The following is a 17,951-nucleotide window of genomic DNA, read 5'->3' on the forward strand; positions in this document are numbered from 1 at the left end:
CTAATTCCTCCATTTCAGTATATTTGTTGTAGTTTTACATCTGTTTCTCCTTGTAGTTGCTTAAATCTGACTCTTATATTTCTGCCTCGGCCTTGTCTTTGTTCCTCTTTTTTTCCTTTCTTCTACTTCAATCTCCTATAATTTTTTCTCCATCCTCTTGGTCCCTCTTACGTGTCTGGGCCCCTCCCCCCAACACCCATACACCACAGGGTTCTCAGCCTTGTGCAGGCCCAAATCAAGCCCAAGGTCCCCCTTCCACTGCGTTTTCTTTAGCTCTGCCCCCTGGCCAAGCCCCAATCCCTGCACCAGGACAAGCTCCTGGCAGTGGGCAAACCAGCTGCACTCAGGCTTGGAGCTCCAACACATTTCGGCCATCACTCCTGTCAGTAAGTAAATGTGTGGATAAAAAACAAAAACAAAAAAAACATTTCTATTGTGAAGCCCAAAGTCCCGATTCACCATGCACACTACTTACCATGCTGGGTTTGGTGTCTTGCTTTAAGAAACTATCACATGTCCCCTGTGCCACTCTGCCATCAGTTCGTAGTTACTAAATTGTTTGCTCTTAAACTCTTGGATCCGCAAGTTGCCTTCAATCTGTCTTCTCAACACTACAAGTGTAGCAGCTACAGAATCAGCCGATGGTTCTAGAAAGTTCCATGTATCAGGTCATGGGTGTTCAGTCTGTCCAACCACCATTTCACAAACCAACACAGAGTCACAAACTGTCAACATTTTATCTGTTGTCACGTTTTTCATTGTTCTGTGTCATTAAAACATTGTTCAGTTCTTCGATGTGTTGTTTGTGCCATAGTCTCATGTGTCTCTTCCATCTCTTGTGATTCTTTTTCATCTAATTTTTAGCTGTATCTGAATGAAGTCCCTCATTTTTCTTTCTGCACTTCTCTGTATGCCTTCTTCTTATATTGTTGTGGTGAAAGGCTGAGATAATCTATGATGCCCAACATCGTCTTAAGGATGTCTGTGCTGTCATTGCACACAGTTGAACACACTGATAAGGTTTTAAATATACTAAATCATAAAACATTGAATGTTTTCCAAAAGGAGGGGGGGCTCAAGACCTGTATTTAGGAAGAGTCACTCTCATTTATTGGAATTATAATGTCTTCTCCCTTTAGATCTGCTGATAAGTTGTCACTTGAAAACCAAGTTTGAACTAAACTCTTGTGATCAGGTCATGTCTGAGGGGCCTAAATATGGCAGGGGTCCTTCATACAAATATTAAGGCTATGTTCAGTGCTGTCTTAGGATGGTGTGAATAAGAATTTGACTTAGACACTTAATGTTGCCTAAATCATAACTGAGGTATTTTGTAATTTCATCCTTTCATCTTGTTCAATATAACTCACGACTGCTCTGTTACAGAATGATTCCACATTTCTTTTCAGCACAAAATCTGAAGTCCAAACTGACACCTTTGCACAATCCAGTTGTTCTTTCCATTTCCAATATTCCTCTAATTGTATCACTTATCTTGTTGTTGTTGTTGTTGTTATCTTCTTCTCAGGCTGCTCTGTTAAACTCATTCCCAGCCATCTTTGATGAGCTTCTACAGATGTTCACAATGCAGGAAGTGGCGGAGTTTGTGCGTGGCACTCTGGGTAGTATGCCATCGACAGTGCACATAGGACAGTCCTTGGATGTAGTCAAACTGCAGTCCATTGCAAGGACGGTGGACAGCAGGCTCTTTTCTTTGTCAGGTGAAAGTTTCAGTCAAACTCTTTGTACAACCTTCAAGACTCTTGTCTTGAGTCATCCACACCTCCTCAAACACAAAACCATTCTAGTAATCAAACACAATGTGCATGTGAAGCCATCTTGCCCCCCATGTTGGCACCTCATGGTCATGTCTTTACTGAGGGATTCAGCACTGCTGCTAAAACCTGCAATGTACTGTCATAAGTCAAACCATTCAAACTTGTACACAAATGTTTAAACCAAAAGATTGTGTGTGTGTGTGTGTGTGTGTGTGTGTGTGTGTGTGTGTGTGCGTGTGTGTGTGTCCACCATCAGAGTCTAGAAGGATCCTGCTTCCTGTGGTCCTGCATCACATCCACCTCCATCTGAGGCAGCAGAAAGAGCTGCTCATCTGCTCTGGGATACTCAGCTCCATATTCTCTATTATAAAGAGCAGCTCACTGGTAACACACACACACACACACACACACACACACACACACACACACACACACACACACACACATTTGCCAGCTGAGTGACTTCACACATACACAGGAACCGGAAATGTTTCTGGACATGAGGAGCATTTATAACCCTCAGGGAACTTGCGGGTCAAATCTTGATGTCTGTTTTGCCAACATGTTACTTTTGACACAAGTTATTAAGATATTTAATCAGATATATAACAAGTGTAGCAGGTTGAATGGAGGAAGTCATTGTTAAATCAAGCTCAATTTTAGCATTTACATTTCTCCCACTTAATGTCTTTTTATTGCCAATACAAGTCAAAGTGATGCTGAATATCCATCATCAGGGTTAGGGTTAGGGTTAGCTTTGTGCCTCCCAAGAAGGCAGAGTGAGGCTTTATCATTGGAGAACTGATTAATTCCCCAAAATGATTATCTATCTATCTATAAACAGAATCTGCATACAAATACATAATCTGTAGGGAAGAGAAAATGCCTGGACAGCAGGTTTTTATAGCTTCGACCAATCATGTTTGAGCACCTCGGCCAAACTAGAAGGTCAGAAAAATGTTTGTAGTCTGACAGTGTCACAAAGCTGTTGTAGGTGATTTTCACTGTTAACTGCGTGTAAACTGACTACTTTGAGGCAATCCACGTGTATTCATCTTGTATTTCAAACCCATGAAAATGCCTGATGTTGGTGTAGACAGTGTAAACATGAGCAGAACAAAGAAGTCTTGGACCGGATATCGGCCCTAACAATTTTCCAGAGGTGACGTGGTCAGACATAGCCAGTGAGCTCCCAGATTGCCCACTGATTGGTTAACTATTCTTCTAATATAATTTCAGGTTTCAAGTCCTTTGTGCATGCAACACCAAGCAAAACATTTATTTATGGTTTCAATTAAGAGCATCAACTTCACTGACTTGTGAAAGTCACTTATTTTATGGTGTTGTAAAGGTGGATGTTCGTGCATCCATGTGCGATTGAGGACTTCTTCCCTCCTCATGGAACATTTTCTTTCTCTGAATCTGTGAAAAATGGAGCAATGTCATATTTAACTCTGGCTGATGTGAAGCATTTTAATGCCATAAATATGACAACTTCCTCCTCTTCTCTTTATTTTCATGTCATCATTCCATCCATACTTTCCCCTTCATTCTTCTTTATCTCATCATTCCATCTATACATTTGCTTCCACTCCTGTTCTTTCTTTATGTGATTATTTTCTCCCCCTTCTATCTTCTGTCTTGTCCTTGTTTCATTCTTACCTCCATACCCACTCCCCACTCTTTCTTTCTCACGTGTCTCCCTGCAGGATACCTCGGTGCAGGAGGAGGTGGAGATGATGGTGGAGTCTCTGTTGGACGTCCTCCTGCAGACCCTGCTGTCAATCATGAGCAAGAGCCAATTGCAGGAGGCGGTAAGGGGTCAACGCTGTCCGCAGTGCACCGCTGAGATCACTGTTAGTAACTAACAATAATGACTATTTCACTTCCCTCAAACTTCATCATTTACCCGTTTTGTGTTCCAGAGCAGGGTCATATCATGAATATCTTACCAGTATCGTACCAGTATTTGCTTTGGTCTTGAACATTTAAATCCCTCAAGATGTGTCTTTGAAGATTTAAGTCAACATCCAGAAGATGTGACAATTATGACAGTATTTTATACTGCACTCCACTAGTTCACCACCTTCATCCATCTCATCTTCTCATTGTGCAATCCTTCATTAACTCTTTCAAACTTTGGAAAATATATTCCTGGAGAAGAACCCATTTTTTTTTCATTTGCAAAAACACAGACGCATTGTTAAATTGATAAGCAGAGAATAAAATATTATAACTTCAATTTTAAAAAAGTAACACTATAGAATTATTTAGAATCCCTTTAAATTTATGATTTCTTTGACCTCTCTAAATGCTTTACAATGCATTACCATTCACACATGCCATGCCCCAACATTCCAACATTCATATACATTAATACTCTGATGGTGATGACATCAGTGTCTTGCATTAGGACACTGGACCAGTGACCCTCTCATTACTCGACACCCACCTTACTCTGAGCTGCACCGAACCAATGAAATTTGACATTTAAATTGGAACTAAAAGAGTAGAATTATACTTTTAGAAACAAACTGCTGCCCCTTTGCTTCCGGTGGCTGCTTGGTAAAATTTGGAAACCGCGCTGTACATTCTCAGATCAGACCAGCATCTTGTCAAGGTGAAAAGCAAAAACAAAATGAAGCTGTCAGTGGATGTTTTTATACATTTTTTCTTTAAACTTCATGACATCTTTGGATACAACAAAAATGAAGCAAAACACATGAGCAAGCCAAGACAGTTGAGAAGTCTTGTTGGTACACAGGTTACATAGCACTTAATTGCCTCCCACAGGGATAAATAAGGTTTTCTGAATCTGAATCTGAATCTGAATAGACTTCGATCATTGACATGTGATGTGACATGTCACATCTTGAGGGTTTAAAACGACAGAAATGTATCATCTAGTAGACCAGACAGAGCTGGCAGTTTCACCTCCTTTTGATATATCTTTTGCTTTCTAAATGCACCCTAAATCCAGCGTGGCTTGTTTTGCGGTAGTTGTAGTCAGCACTGTAACTGAACTTTTGATTTGGTCACATGTGTGCCCATGGCTTCTTCCTGGCAGGGGGAGTATGTATCCTGCCTCCTGTCCCTCCTCCGTCAGATGACAGATGTCCACTTCCAACACCTGATGGAGAACTTTCACAGTCAGGAGGAGCTGAAGGTACAACAGACAGCTTTGACAAAGAGAAGGGTGTTCGCCACATAGAAGCACCTCATAAATATATAAAGACATAATCAGTCATGGTCAACAAGCAAACAACAACAGTCAAACTGAAACTCTCTGTTCAGGAGTTCCTGCTGAAGATTTTGTGTGTGTTCAGAAATCTGATGAAGCTCAGTATTTTCCCACGAGACTGGAATGTAATGAGGCTGCTGACCAGCAAGTGAGAGGCACACACACACACACACACACACACACACACACACACACACACACACACACACACACACACACACACACACACACACACACACACATCCTTGTACTTGTATCTTTGTGAGGACTTTCATTGATGTAATACATTCCCTAGCCCCTCCCCCTAACCCTAACCATCTCAGCCGACTGCCTGACCAGAACCTCGACCCTAAACCTAACCAGAACCTGATTCTAACCTCGACCCTAAAACCAAGTCTGGACCTTCAAATGGCCCTTTGAAGATGAGAGGACCGGCTAAAATGTCCTCACTTTGTTGGTTAAATATGTATTGTAGTCCACAATATGTAGCAAGTACAAGAAGACACACACACATAATTACACAAGCACAATGTGCATACCTGGTATTAAATCCATCCTGAGTGATCCACATGTGTACAGGGTCATATGCAGTATGTCCTGAATGCATCTTCAGATCTGATCACTGAAGCCACAACTGGAGTTGGTTTGGGTCCTGTTCTTTAAATAATATGAAGGCAAATTACCAAGGCCACATTGAATGGCTGCCTTTTTAGCTGATGTCCTTTGTTTAAGCAGAAATTCACTTTGACAAGTGCAAACAGTGGGGATTATCAAGACGTCTTGTATCATGTGATGCGTTTATAGAGAGATAGTGTTACGGCTACAACCAACAGCTTTGGTGGTTATGTTTGTCAAGAACACACCAAAAACAGAGCCGTTCTGTATCACTGTGATTTCTCTCTCTACTAGTTTCCAACTGACAAACACCCAGAAAGTGTTGCTGCTGCACCACTTGCTCTCTTATTAAGTACTCATTGCCCTTCAGCTGATCTCTCTCTCTCTCTCTCCCTCTCTCTCTCTCTCTCTCTCTCAGAAAACACCAGACAGTTCATTCAAAACAGGATGATAATTACTTAAGACTTTAAAATGTCAGGGACAGACTGATGGTCAGTACCATTCACAGCAACATGTTGATACGCAGTGCATTCCTCCATGATTTGTGCAACATACTCGTGTGTACATTAAAGGTGTGGGAAATAATCGATATTAATCGATGCATAGATGTGCATGTGCGCGATGCGAGTGCATCGGCTCATTCACTGGGTGTGATGCACTTGATGGGTGAAATCTAGATTCATCTCGATGCGTTGGTGGGTATCGGTAAAATCCGATGCAAGCGCTGTTTTCTTCATGTTAAACTTCACCCCATCTGCTGTTCCCCAGGAGCTATGAATGCACCATCATTATTTTGCGTATTGTATTGCATACGGACGGAAGCCGTGAGGCACAAACAATCCACTACTAGTAAAACAGCATGGACGTTCGCGAACAGCAGCGAGGAAGCTTCTATATTTAATGCACCCGCAACGTTTAAATCGTATGTTTGGAAACACTACGGATTCGCAAAGAAAGACGGAAAGCTCGACAAAACGTCCGTCATTCGCAAAGAATGCCGCGTTAGGAAGCCGTACAGCGGCAGCACGACAAACATGCAGACCCACTGAAGAAGAGCGCACCACATCACCGACAAGTCTACCGCCACCTCCCCGCTTCCCCGTCTAGTTCCTCGCCGGGCACCGGAGAAACATTGATTGCACTGTTGAAAAAGTCACTTCAGGTTGCTCATTGAGTGTTTTGTTGTTGCTGTGTACTGTACTTTTTACAGCAGTAATTATTGTTTAATTGTTTTTCTCTCTTATTGTTGCAGAACTCACTCAAATCACTGATTCTCAGTGGCCAGTTAGAAAGTCAACTCTAGCAGTTTGGCAGACAGTGTCATGGCCATTGAATGGTTTACTTGCACCATGTGAGGCCGTGCATTAGTTGTTCAATAATGTACTGTAACATGACCCGACTAGGACAGAGCACTTGTGTGATGTAGGTTTGGGATTGGAATCCTTTAGGATTTTATTGATTCAGATTCCTTAACAGTTGCAGGTCTGTCTAATCCGTGTAACTACAAAACGGAACCAAAGGACACTCATGGGTTCATTTGGTTCTATTTGTAGACTCAGAATTATGATGGTCCTTGAAATTTAGAAGTTAGAGAACCACTGCTATTGTGATTGCACAGACGATGTGAAAGTGTGAGGAAAGTTGTTGCTGTTTTAAGATGGCAAAAAGAATTTGCATGAAGTGGTGCATAGTAAAAAAGACAAACAGCACTTTTGTTGAATTTACTGCCAGTGCCCATGAGGAATAAAGCCAAATACTTTTTGTTGTACCAAACTGAATTACATTTTTTTTTAGGGCCTGAGCCGGAGGGTACTTCATTTAATTTCTTTTTTTTTTCTTTGCTTATTTGCATCATGTTGAATCGCATCATATCGTATTGCATTGACTTGAACTAAATGATTATTGCATCGTATCGCATTGTGAAGAGGGTAAATCGTATCGCATCGTATCGGCAGAAAATTATAATCGTTAAAAGTATCGTATCGCTGGCAGTGCATCGAGATGTGTATCGAATCGTCCTCAGTGCTGAGATTCACACCCCTAGTGTGTAGAAGTAATGAATACAAATTGTTGCAGGTTAATATGCCAATTAAAGTCAATGGAAATTGAGGTAACGTGGGTGTTTATTTGCATACAGAGCAGGGACGTGAGACACAGCCACAGGAGACACATGTAGAGACACATTTAAAAGGCAGAGTGTGAACAGATCTGTCTTCTTGTCAGCAGATCACTTCAGGATGAATCTTCACACCAGGTGTGCAAACGGCCACCCACTCACACCAGCTGATAATTCTGTTTTTTCTCCCCAGCATCATCTTGACAACTACTCAATATTTGTCTCCTGCTTTGCACAAGAACTTCAGAGAAGCTGATTTTGACTTTAAGGTGCAGTTATGTGAACGTCTCTTACCTCAATCTTGACAGCAGATGTTGTGACGCAATTATGGTGATTTTCACCAACATGTAACCAGATCAGATTCTTGAATTCAAACACCAACATGAGCTATGTGAGTCTTGGAGTAATAGCTATTCATCTTACCTGAACCTTCAGGTGAAAAATTAGTGTTCACTATTTAAAAAGTGTCTCATACAGAGACTCAGAGATGAGTGGCTTCACTAAAGAACTGTCATCTCAGACCTTTCTTTTGATACAAAGTAAAAAGACGTGAAGTAAAAAGAAGAACTCGGTAGACTGAGGGAGAGAGAAACCATAAATACAACATAACCCAGAGACAATAGAGGACTAATTGGCTAACAAAACTCATCGAATGCATGCTTGTGTGTGTCCAGGTGTGGAACTCCTACTTCAGTCTGGCAGTTTTGTACATTAATCAGCCGAGTTTACAGCTGGAAAACCTCAGTCCTTCAAAGAAGAGGAAGGTCTTAGACAAGTGAGCGCACACACACGCACACACACACACACACACACACACACACACACACGCACACACACACACACACACCAGTGTGCTGCTCACCATCAGAAATCAAACAATCAGAACCATGAAGATCAAAATGAGAACCCTGAGCAGGCTCATTCAAAATCTCTTCACCAATGTTTGTTATTATTATCAACATTGTTCATTATTGTTGTAGTTTAAAGCGAGTTTCCATCTAGTTTTCCATACTTCTTGCTCCTGCAGGTATGGCGATATGAGAGTGATGATGACCTATGAACTCTTCAGCATGTGGCAGAACCTGGGTAAGATATTCCTCTATTCCCTCCACTTAAACATCTGGATCCTCAGGGATGTCATCGACTATCAATGATCCTTGTTTCAGGTGAAAATAAGATCCACTTCATCCCTGGGATGATCGGCCCGTTTCTGGGTGTCACGCTGGTCCCTCAGGTGGAGGTCCGGAACATCATGATTCCCATCTTCCACGACATGATGGACTGGGAACAACGCAAGAATGGAAACTTCAAACAGGTATATGATGTGCACACATGCAGACACACATCATCAGCTGTGTGGTGATGAGCTGTGTCTAGTTTTGTGTGTGTGTGTGTGATTAGATCGAATGAATTCATCACGCTTCCACTCATCAAGACATTAGAAGCAGTCAGACAGGCAGCCCTGGTCAAAGTTCAGCACCTGTTTTCCAAAGTACACATTCCTCGCAAGATCCTCTGTGATATGAAGAATAAGACCGTACATCTGGTGAGACAGTGGGCTGGACTTAACACCCATTCAATACGGGACATCATATTTCATACCAAGCAGGCGGGTGGGCTGGGGGTTCCGAACTTTGAATGGACTTACATTGCTACAAGACTCAGGCATCTTCTGAACATGTTGAATAGCGATGACCAGCAGGTCAGAGAGCAGGCCAGAGCCTCTCTGTTCTTGGACCTGGGGAGGCGCAAGGTCCCTCTGGAGCAGGGGGCGGAGCCAAGCTTCCTGGGTTACAAGAAAAAACCCAGTGGCAAGCTGGACACCCGCACCCCTGGCTTTGGGGTGTGGTCTGACTGGCCAGACCTTAATGACTTATGCGGCCGGTCCAACGTGGCCCTGGAGAGGGTGGGGCTGGACTCAGTGGCTGTTAATGTCTCTGAGGAGATCATCACCAGCCCTAACATCTCTGTGAGGGCCACAATCAACATCTGTGGAACGGAGCATGAACTTCCATCCACCAATGCCCGTGGCCTTCTCATGTCAGCTCAGCAACGTCAGCATCAACACTGGACTGAGCTTAAACTGCAAGGCAAGCTTGCCTGTCTCCCAGCTGCCGACCACTCTGTCTCTCATGCAGTGCTAAAAAGTGTAGCTCTTGATGAGAGCATCATCATCTTCACTTTGAAAGCTAGGCTGCAGGTCTTACCGATGAAGCTAAACCTCTCCATCTGGTCTCCTGACAGTCAGAGCCCACCCTGTATCCACCACGGCCAGGCACAGATCACCGAAACCACGTCTCCCATCTTAAATGGTTGTCATGCTTACAAAGGCCTTTACATATGTCGACGTGACAGGACTGCAGGTTTGGTGTCAATGACGTCAGCTCTACCTTTGGGTCCTCTGCACCTCTGCACAAGCACAGGACTGTAAAGCCCAGCATGTCTGATCTGTGTGACGATGATTCAGTTGTGCTTTCTCACATCTCAGCAAACACTCCTGATGTTGTGGTGGTGGATGAGAGTAGGAGAGCTGCTCATTTTGGAGCTTGGCTGCACCTTTGACCAGAGCCTAGAGGAAGCCTTTGTGGCCAAGCTGCTGAAATATCAGCAACTGAAGCAGACCATCTGGCAGCGAGGCTACAGGTGTGAGCTTGTGGTGCTCCTATTTGGTAGCCTCGGCCATGTTCACAAGTTTGTGGTGAGAGGTCTCCAGATAGCTGCTCTCAGGAAGAGAAAAGCCAAACAGTGAGCAAGATATTGCTCCATGTCTGCCATTGCTGGTCGCCCCTCAATATGGAGGAGGCGCTGCTCTTTGTACCCTTGCAGATGTGAGCTTGCTGCTGTAAAAGCAAACCCTGTGTCGTTCTCTGGATGCACTGATCGTTGTTGACTGTCCAGACACAAGCAGCTGAATGTTGCACTTGAACTGAGTGCACTGATAATATTTGTGTCCATGATGCTCCATGGGTTTATGCAGACATAAATAAATGGTTTAAATGTGTGTGTGTGTGTGTGTGTGTGTGTGTGTGTGTGTGTGTGTGTGTGTGTGTGTGTGTGTGTGTGTGTGTGTGTGTGTGTGTGTGTGTGTGTGTGTGTAGGTGGAGGCAGAGCTGATTGACAAGCTTGACAGTTTGGTTTCTGAGGGCAAAGGTGATGAAAACTACAGAGAACTCTTCAGTTTGCTGTGAGTAAAAACTTCAAACCTGTGTGATATTGTACCGCTAACTCATTACTCTGACTTGTGTCTCAGAGACTTGTGATGCAGAATCAGGACTCCCACTCATGTCTCAGAGAGTTATGAGTGTAACTAATGTCTCCTAGTCACTCCTCAGATCCACGTCAAAGACCTGTGACTCAAATGCATGTTTAAATGACTCAGGTTTCAGTGACTTGTGACTCATCCATCCTGTGTCTCTCTGTACTAACTCTCAGTGTTTCTGCTCTAATGTTGCTGCTGATGCTGTTGTGTTCTTCATGCTACGGGACTAGAACCCAGCTATTTGGGCCCTACCCCAGGTATGATATCACTGACTTGTAGGGAGATTTTGTCCTCTTCTACAGTTCAGATCTCAGGTATTTGGGTCAAAACAATGATGGAGAGTCTCTGAAACAATGCTGTGGGTTTTATGTGATGGTTTCAGTTTGACTTTCTGCTGATACAAGATAACTGTTAAATATGTAGTTATTCCTGTGGAATCTGTGAAGTGGGACCGAGACTTTGGAAATTTGCTGCACAGAGGTGATTTCTAGCAAATTGCTGGGACGTTCTCTTATGGTTTTAGCAGGATGATACAACCATTTTTCACTGTGTTTCTAATGATATAACTGGTCGTTTTGCTCAAGACTAAGGGGACATTTTCAGCTGTTGTTTATAACTGATTTTTATTTTAAGCCAAAACCTAAACAAAGTGTTGCAAAGATGATGTGATATTGTATTTTCTACTTCTGTAGCTGAACCCTGCGGTGTGAAGTCGGACACAGTCCCAGTTTTGCTTTTAATTTTCACTGTCCGAATCACAGAGCCAAGCCCCTGCTTGATGCTTCTGTCTTGAACGGGACATTGCCTTGTCACATCATCAGCATGTCATGTATGGGACATCAGTGCAACATGGCAGCTTGAGTTAAAACAGTTGCCCCACTTTAAATGAAGCTTCAGTTGCTGTTTTACATATTTCTTGCCTCAAATGTGTTCTGTAATGTTCTTCAGCGGACTGTTTGTTCAATAAGCTTGACTAAAGCATGGCCCAACTCTGTAGGAGATCACACCACCTGAGGATGTAGATCTGTAGGCATATGCACAAATCAGCTGTACACTACTTTTGGTAACCCCCCCCCCCCCCCCTCCAAAAAAACCCCTTTATGAATGTTTCATGGGAAGACATTGATTTGATGGATAGGTGTGCATGGGCCTATTATATTTAAGGGTATATCCCGTTTTACTCCCTTTTAATATTAATTATATTGAATATTAATAATTAATTAAGTTCAGGAAATACAACATGGACTTCATTTCCCATATATGGGATATGAACACTACAGTGTTCATTTTTCCAAAAATATGATGGAATCATGTTGATCTGAATAGCGGTACATTAACATAGTATGATGTAAGTAAATGTCAATTAAATGGGTTAAGTGTTTATTCATGTGCAATATTACTTAACATTCATTATAGTATCACTTTTTCTGTGGCTCAACAAAATTATGCATCAATAACTTGTCTTATCACATTGGCAGGTGACAGTAAATGGACAGTTTTCTGAATGAAAATGAGGCTTCTGCAATTGCCATGGGTTACATTTGTCATACAAGTTGCAGACATGGAACATCTGAACATTGTTATTCATTGTGAATTGTTTTCTGGTTTTCTTGAAGTCTATTGGAGAAGATTGAGCAGGAGACATGGAGAGAAACAGGAATCTCCTTTGTTACCTCAGTCACTCGACTGATGGAAAGACTGTTGGACTACCGGTAAAACACACACACACACACACACACACACACACACACACGCATGCATATTGGAACAAAAGTACTATTTTCTTTTTCAGGGACAGATTCATTTTTCACATAGTAACCATTTGACCCTGAGTGATAGTGTAGCTTGTCGCTGATAGTAAAATTGGGTAGTCTAGACAGCAATATTTCCTTGTAGACACACACACGGGCTCCATGTGATTGACCCTCACACCCACATCACCACAATTATCTGTGATGGCTACGATTAGCTATAGTGGAGATGCTCAGATCGCTATGATGTTTCTTCAAATGCCAAATCAAATGAGCTTTATTTGTCACATACATATCATACATTGCTCATGTAATTTGTAGTGTTTAATGCTTACACGCTACAAAACAACAAAAGGACAACAGTATAAAAAACAAATAGGCAAATTCAAAATAAACTAAGAAATGTATAAATATATATATATGAAGATATATATAATATATATATATATATTTCTTAGGATTTTGGTGGCCCTGGTTCTGCAGCTTTTGATATTAATGTTCTAAAGGTTGGGAAGGGTGGTTATGATGATGCGCTCAACAGAGCAAACTACCCTCCTGATGGCCATTAAATCCAGGGGTTTTCACTTTTGTGACAATTGAGATGAGCTGTTTCATGCTGATGCAGTGATGAGATGGGCTTCTTCCAAGAGCACAAGTAATACTCTTGTTCAATGAATCAGATGTGTTATTCTGTAAATAAACTTAGGTTTTCTTGTGTCTTCCATGTTATAAATAGGCTCATCTTTGCACAGCGTGTTTCTACCTTCGTGGTACTCAAAGCCCTTTAGAGTGTGGTATTATTCACCCATTCACACACTCACACACTGATTGTGGAGGCTGCCATGACGGGTGCCGGCTGGCTGATCAGGAGCAAATGGTATCTCACTCAAGCACACTCAGGACAGTTGGCGGGGGAAGCGATAATCCAAACAGCAACTCTTTGTTTCGAAATAGCCCTCTACCTCTGAGCCATGCCGCCCCATGAGAAGTTTAATCCACATATTATATATTTGGGCATATTCTTTGTTGTCAAAGATTACTTTCTACTTTTGTTTTAGTCTTTTTCGTGTTGTAAACAGCTTCATAAATATTTTGTTTTCTTTCTTGTTTTTCACAAATTGAGTGTAGAGCTTGGAAACATGTTTCAGCCTTCTGAAAACTGTTCATTTTCTGGAGGACTTGCGCTTTAATCACTCATTCAGTTAGTCCATGTTGCTTTTAGGGACTGTATGAAGGGAGATGAAACAGAGAACAAGAAGATTGGCTGCACCGTCAATCTTCTGGTAAGATTTATACCACATTATTATTGACATTATACCCTTTGGACCAGTCTGAAACATCCATCCATCCATCCATTTTCTATACTGCTTATTCGTTAAGGGTCGCGGGGCTGGAGCCTATCCCCCAACAGACCTCCTGAAATTATACCTGCTGAAACACTTGGTCAATACCAGCCAACACCAATCCAGCACCAGGCCAACACCACCTTAAAACCACTCCAACACCAGGTCAACATCACATTAAAACCAGTCCAACACCATCATAAAACCATTCCAACACCAGGCTCACACAACTTCAAAACCATTCCAACACCACTCCAACACCACGATAACACCAGGCCAGTAGCACACCAAAATCATGCATGCATATTTATTTTTATTTGTTTTGTTCCAGAACTTCTACAAGTCTGAAATCAACAAGGAAGAGATGTACATCCGCTACATCCACAAGCTGTGTGATATGCATCTCCATGCCGAGAACTACACAGGTACAACACACACACACACACACACACACACACACACACACACACACACACACGCTAGATGAGTGACTGCCATGAGGGTGGTCTGCAGAGGCTGCTTTCACGCTGCTGCTGTACTGGGAGCTGCTACATTGGGATGAGCGGCAGCTGAGGGACTTCCTTCATTATCCCTCTCAGTCTGAGTGGCATCGCAAGGAGGGGCTCTGTCGCAAGGTCATCCATTACTTCAACAAAGGAAAGGTAGGACCTCTTCTACTAGTAAGTGTTTACTGAGCCAATCAATTTCGCACAGCTAATAAACGATACAGTGTCATGTTGGACAATAGCTGGAAGTTCCTATATGTTATTGTGTACATTGAGATTTCTATAAGTGCATGTTTGTCTATCCACCAGTGTTGGGAGTATGGCATCCCCCTGTGCAGAGAACTGGCCTTCCAGTATGAATCTCTGTTTGACTACCAGAGTCTCAGCTGGATTCGAGTGAGCTGCATCACACTCATTTCTTTCATCACTCTACTTATTTCATTTTCATATTATTTTCATTGTCATTTAATTTCTCTAAAATCTTATTTAAAACAAAGTAAAATAGTAAAAAAAAAAAAGGAAAATAATCACACCAGGATTTGGAGAAAATGACACACCCCAATAAACTAGGAAGCTTGTGAATCTGGACCCAGACACTGAATGTGGAGGAAGTTTATTCACAGGACAAACCCTTGAGATGAACCATCTTGTTTTCAAGGAGGTTCAGACATACAGCGTAATACACACAGACAAACTAGAAAACAAAAGAGAAATAAATTTAATTAAAACTACACACAAACATAAGAATTAAATAAAAAAATAACTATTACAACTACTAGATGGCCAAAAGACGTCTTTAACAGATGTATACCCACCAATAATAAAGGGCAAAGGAAAATACTTCTACTATGAATACTAATACTACTACTAATAATAATGAAAGCTGCAACCAGCGTTAGTACGGACGTATAATAATAATAATAATAATAATAATAATAATAATAATTAAAGCTGCAAGCAGCGTTCGTAAGGGGGTCTGCCTCCTTGCGGGCGTCGGGTGTGGTTCAGCCCAGTGTCATGAGACATGTATTAAAGTTTGAAGGTGATAGCATTAATACCCTAGGAGGAGATAGCGTTTGTTCAGGGTCCACATTTGTCACAAAGCTGACAGCTCTGACTTTACTCACCCCTCTCCCACCTTCCTTACCACCTGTGACCTGTGAGTTTGATGAGGATTTTTGGAGTACTCTTCTTGTGAAATATACTCATAAATCCCATTACTTTTGCCAAATCTGTAATTCATATTCATTTTCTCGTAGGACAATATGCCCAGAATCCAGAGATGGAGGGTGAAAAGTGGTCGGACTTCTAGTTTAGAAGTTTGAAGCCTCAGTTTGACACAAAGTGTCAGTGCAGAGCAGTGCCTTTAAGCAACCCTCTGCCATCCTCAATGCTGCCTGTGGCCTGTGAGTTTGAGGAGAAATTTAGTGTTTTTCTTGTGAAATATGTTCCTAAATCCTATGGCTTTGGCCAAATCTTACATTGGATATTACATTTAGTAGGAAAATTTGTCCAGAATCCAGTGATAGTTTAGATGTCAGAGGCCTCAGTTTGACACAAAGTATTTCCCCAGAGATGGCCTCCCCATTGATTGACATTGTAAGGTGAAAATGGTGCAGCAAATTCGGGGGGTTATAGAATCCAAACCGTCTGACTTATTACAAAGTTTTTTACAACTTTTGTTCAGCACAGTGTCATAAGTCATGTCTCAGAGTTTGAAGGCGATACCAGTAAAGCCCTGGGAGGAGATAGCTTTTTTCGGGGTCCAAATTCGTACTTTCATGTGCGTATTATGGACATTCTGTTGGACTGAGAGAACCGCCGCAGGTCCAGTTCAACCTCGCTAAGCCTCACCTCCAACACCACAAACAAACTACATTTAACACACTTATCAGTATCACTAAAGGAGGCAGAGGAGTAATTTTGGAGTAAGTTTTGGCAGGTAATTAAGTCAATGTAATAAGGAATTAGCAAGGATGATCAAACTTTCGCAAATGCACTGTGCAAGGCACTATGTTCAGCAACACTCCGAAACAGGAAGTGAGGTCACATGCTTACCGCAACGCAGGAAGCCATCTAAATGGGAGTAATCAGTGAATATTTCCAAAAAGTTTGCAACTCACAGAAAGTTAAGGACATACTGCTTGTTCTTTGCTTCTACGTAGGACTGTTTATTATTCTATTCTTATTTTTTGCTTTTCTTGCTTTGTTAGATACTAAGTTTATGCTTATTATGCTGCCAGATTCCATAATGAATCAACTCAACATTCAAAATTGGGAATTGGGAATGTGAGAGCTCAAAGTACATCTAAACTACATTTTGAAGGTATTTGCAATAGGCATCGGAAAAAAATTGAATATGTCTTCACCCAGAAAAATATCCCCCTGTAAGGACAAATGACTCATTGTGGCTATGTACATATACACTAAAACTATGTACTTTGTCCTGCACTGGCATGTGTCAGAATTTTATGCTTGAGTTCTCTATTCTCTTTTCATTCATTAAAAGTGAAAAATTTGAAAAAATCCTCCCCCTCATTATCCATTTTTGATGAATTTGTGTAGAAAATGGAGGCAGCATATTATGACCACATTATGGAACAACAGCGTCTAGAGCCTGAGTTCTTCAGGGTGGGGTTCTATGGCAGGAAGTTCCCCTTCTTCCTCAGAGTGAGTTGAACCTTTTTTTTATTACGTTTTATTCAAGTTTATTAAAGAAAAAATATTCTGAGGTCATTTGTCAGTAACTGTTCTTAAAGGTGGCTTAGTAGAAAGCTGGCTGTCAAAAATGAAAATAGAGTTTATTGTGAGATCGTGTACTTACTCATGGGAACTTGTTTGGTTAAGAACTTGTCCTTATTTTCCCATCAAGCTATGATCGTGACTGTAATTCCAACTTGCATCTATTTTACTATTTTTGGTTTCATTTTGATTTTTCATGCCAGAACAAAGAGTTTGTCTGTCGTGGCCAAGACTACGAACGACTAGAGGCGTTCCAGCAAAGAATGCTGGGAGAATTCCCTCAGGCCATTGCGATGCAGCACCCCAATCAGCCAGATGAAGCCATTCTGCACTGTGATGCGCAATGTATCCTTTTGAATGGCTTTCACTGACCATATAAGAGGCTCTAGGAATGTGCAGTGAATATTTTAGAAATGTCTGCCTATGCTCTGGGAGAACTTGAGAGAGCACCCTAGCTTGAGCACTGGAAACATTCTGGGAACATGGTGCAGAAATGTGTAAGGAATGGTCTACAGCAGGAGTCACCAAATGACGGACCGCGGTCCGGATCCGGGACCAGTGATGGTTCTGTCCAGACCTGTTAAAATTCTAATATTAATA

General features: G+C 41.8%; 1 protein-coding gene across 13 annotated transcripts in view; it reads left to right on the top strand.

Annotated features, from left to right (window-relative positions):
- The window catches only part of LOC147268701 (dedicator of cytokinesis protein 3-like), a 90,658-nt gene that overhangs the window by 46,455 nt on the left and 26,252 nt on the right, over positions 1–17,951 (top strand). For 7 of the 13 annotated variants that reach the window (XM_086200510.1, XM_086200512.1, XM_086200513.1 and 4 more), the window contains exons 24-42: positions 210–386; positions 1,529–1,721; positions 2,035–2,162; positions 3,488–3,634; positions 4,846–4,944; positions 5,073–5,167; positions 7,944–8,019; positions 8,425–8,525; positions 8,778–8,836; positions 8,917–9,065; positions 10,849–10,934; positions 11,240–11,266; positions 12,626–12,721; positions 13,983–14,043; positions 14,435–14,528; positions 14,617–14,765; positions 14,919–15,005; positions 17,175–17,279; positions 17,555–17,696. In XM_086200510.1, coding sequence (XP_086056636.1) covers positions 210–386; positions 1,529–1,721; positions 2,035–2,162; positions 3,488–3,634; positions 4,846–4,944; positions 5,073–5,167; positions 7,944–8,019; positions 8,425–8,525; positions 8,778–8,836; positions 8,917–9,065; positions 10,849–10,934; positions 11,240–11,266; positions 12,626–12,721; positions 13,983–14,043; positions 14,435–14,528; positions 14,617–14,765; positions 14,919–15,005; positions 17,175–17,279; positions 17,555–17,696 — 2,071 coding nt within the window. The remainder of the gene's footprint in view (positions 1–209; positions 387–1,528; positions 1,722–2,034; positions 2,163–3,487; positions 3,635–4,845; positions 4,945–5,072; positions 5,168–7,943; positions 8,020–8,424; positions 8,526–8,777; positions 8,837–8,916; positions 9,066–10,848; positions 10,935–11,239; positions 11,267–12,625; positions 12,722–13,982; positions 14,044–14,434; positions 14,529–14,616; positions 14,766–14,918; positions 15,006–17,174; positions 17,280–17,554; positions 17,697–17,951) is intronic. The other 6 variants (XM_086200507.1, XM_086200508.1, XM_086200514.1 and 3 more) reach the window with 4 other exon arrangements.

This window comes from Aulostomus chinensis, chromosome 3 (genome assembly GCF_037954235.1).
Source record: "Aulostomus chinensis isolate RoL2024-O1b breed Wild chromosome 3, RoL_Achi_v1.0, whole genome shotgun sequence".
NCBI classification, from domain to species: Eukaryota; Metazoa; Chordata; class Actinopteri; order Syngnathiformes; family Aulostomidae; genus Aulostomus; species Aulostomus chinensis.